The sequence below is a fragment of the Fukomys damarensis genome, unplaced genomic scaffold, assembly GCF_012274545.1.
Source record: "Fukomys damarensis isolate Sample0158 unplaced genomic scaffold, DMR_v1.0_HiC HiC_scaffold_45554, whole genome shotgun sequence".
NCBI lineage: Eukaryota > Metazoa > Chordata > Mammalia > Rodentia > Bathyergidae > Fukomys > Fukomys damarensis.
This window is the reverse complement of record NW_022946466.1, coordinates 539-2,472: the sequence shown is the minus strand read 5'-3', so window position 1 is coordinate 2,472 and position 1,934 is coordinate 539. Positions and strand designations below refer to the sequence as shown.

Below are 1,934 nucleotides of genomic sequence, written 5' to 3'. Positions count from 1 at the left end.
CAGTGTGCTCAGTCTGTGCCTCCCTGAGTTGGCACAGACTTTTCTTAGGGCCTGGCCCTGGCCCTGGGTCCCTGGGTGCTGCTAATGAAAGGGAAGTTTTGAGAAGGTCTAGGAAAATGTATGCCTAACATTCCTTGTGGCTCAATGTGGCTCTTTCTGGGCACAAAATTAAAATGAAGTAAAGGATGCGACTTTGAACACGAACCTTATGTAACCCTGCTTCTCCTATATGGCATGTCATGGACCCTTAATCTGCATAAAAATGCTCATTTTGGGATTTTTTTGGAGGTGAGGTAATGGGGATTGAACTCAGAGCATCGGCTCTTTTGAGACAGGATCTCACTAATTGTCCAGGCTGGGATCAAACTTGCAATCTTCCTGCTTCAGTATCTCTGAGGGCTGGATTACAGGTGTATACTCCCAGACCTGGCTTTGCCGCCTGGATTAATCCAGCAGCTTCTTTGGATTGTCACAGCAAGGAGCTCCAGGTGACCAGCGTGTCCCTAATGTGCTGGTCTAATCCTTGGTGGGGACGTGCTCATAGCTTCTTCCCTCTTACCATACATAGCGATCCATGGTTCCGCTACCATTCCCTCTCCTATAGCTAGGAATTTTTCTTAACCTGGAAGTTTTAACTTATCATTTGGTCCAAAGAGAATATTTCAGGTAAACAATGCACATGGTCCCTCTTGGCAAAGCTCTGCTCCAATCCTAACTTTCCAATTGTCCCTGTGACTTCCAATTGTCCCATAAACATAAGTGCATGGCCGCAGAGCATGCCCGCATGCAAATGACTCACTTACACACTTGACTCTTTCCATTACTTCCTTTCTCATTATGGCCACTGACCCTGATTGAACACTACCAATTGTCCAAGTGTGTCCTACTCACTCTTTACCTTCCTACTCTCAGGGCCCCTGGAGTGAGATTTGTTGAGTGACATTATAAGAACAGCCACCAAGGCTAAGGCAGCCCCCAGACTGGGAGGCCCCCGGGGGCTGACCTCCTGCACCACTCCTGAGAGGAGAGGGGCAATGATGCGGGCTACAGCAGTCACTGATTGTCCCACACCGATGACAGCACCGCTGGCTCGGGCACCACCCATAGTCAGCTGCAGGTCAGTGATGCAGGTCCTGCCGATGTTGGTGGAGAAGGACAGGAATGTGGAGGTGAGGACCACCAGGGCCATAGTGCCAGCCAAGGCGTGGAGCAGCAGCAGTGCACAGGTGAGTGCACTGGAGTGCAGCAGGGCTGCGTGCAAGTTGTGACCATAAAGGTGCAGGATGGGTCCTAGGGTGAGGCCTGCCAGGGCACCCAGGGCACTGCTGTAGCTGATGAGGTAGCCCGAGGCCCGAGGTCGTAACCCAAAGCGCTCCTCCAGCGCCAGGACAAAGTTGCTGTGGTACAGCATCACTGCCACCCCCATGAGCAGGCGCACGAGGAGGATGTCGCCCATCTCGGAGCACACCAGGCTCTGCGCATCCCGCAAGGCCGACCTGACCTCCGTCCAGGGCCTTAGAGGAACAGTCTTTGTGGCTGTGCTGCTGTTGGCTGCTCCTTGATGCTCACAGTCTGTCCTTCCCAACGGTGCCTGGTCCTTACCGCATCCTGGGCCATTCTCTGTCTTGTCAACTTCTGTGCCACTCCAAGGAAAGAGGCAAATGAGGCCTGTTGAAGGGATGTGCCTTGAGACCACAATGTTAAGCGAAATTAAACAGACACACAGCCAAGATCATTGCATGGTTCCTCTTATATGAGAAACCCAAAGTATAACTACATCACAGAGCACAGCAGAAGACAGATAACAGGAAAGGGAAAGAGATATTTTGTAAATAGGAAGGGGACCAAGAGATTGAGGGGGGAGGAAGGGCAGGGAAGGAAAGGGAATGAGAAAATAATTAAGCTGTATCATATTCATAAACCAATGTGATCAT

The 1,934-nt window shown here is 51.1% G+C and overlaps 1 protein-coding gene across 1 annotated transcript; it reads right to left on the bottom strand.

Annotated features, from left to right (window-relative positions):
- Nucleotides 1-354: 354 nt before the first annotated feature.
- Nucleotides 355-1,732, bottom strand: LOC104864312 (major facilitator superfamily domain-containing protein 9-like; the record flags this gene model as incomplete). Its single annotated transcript, XM_033760655.1, has 1 exon — nucleotides 355-1,732. A coding segment is annotated over one exon (849 nt), but the record flags the coding sequence as incomplete, so codon positions are not given.
- Nucleotides 1,733-1,934: the final 202 nt, after the last annotated feature.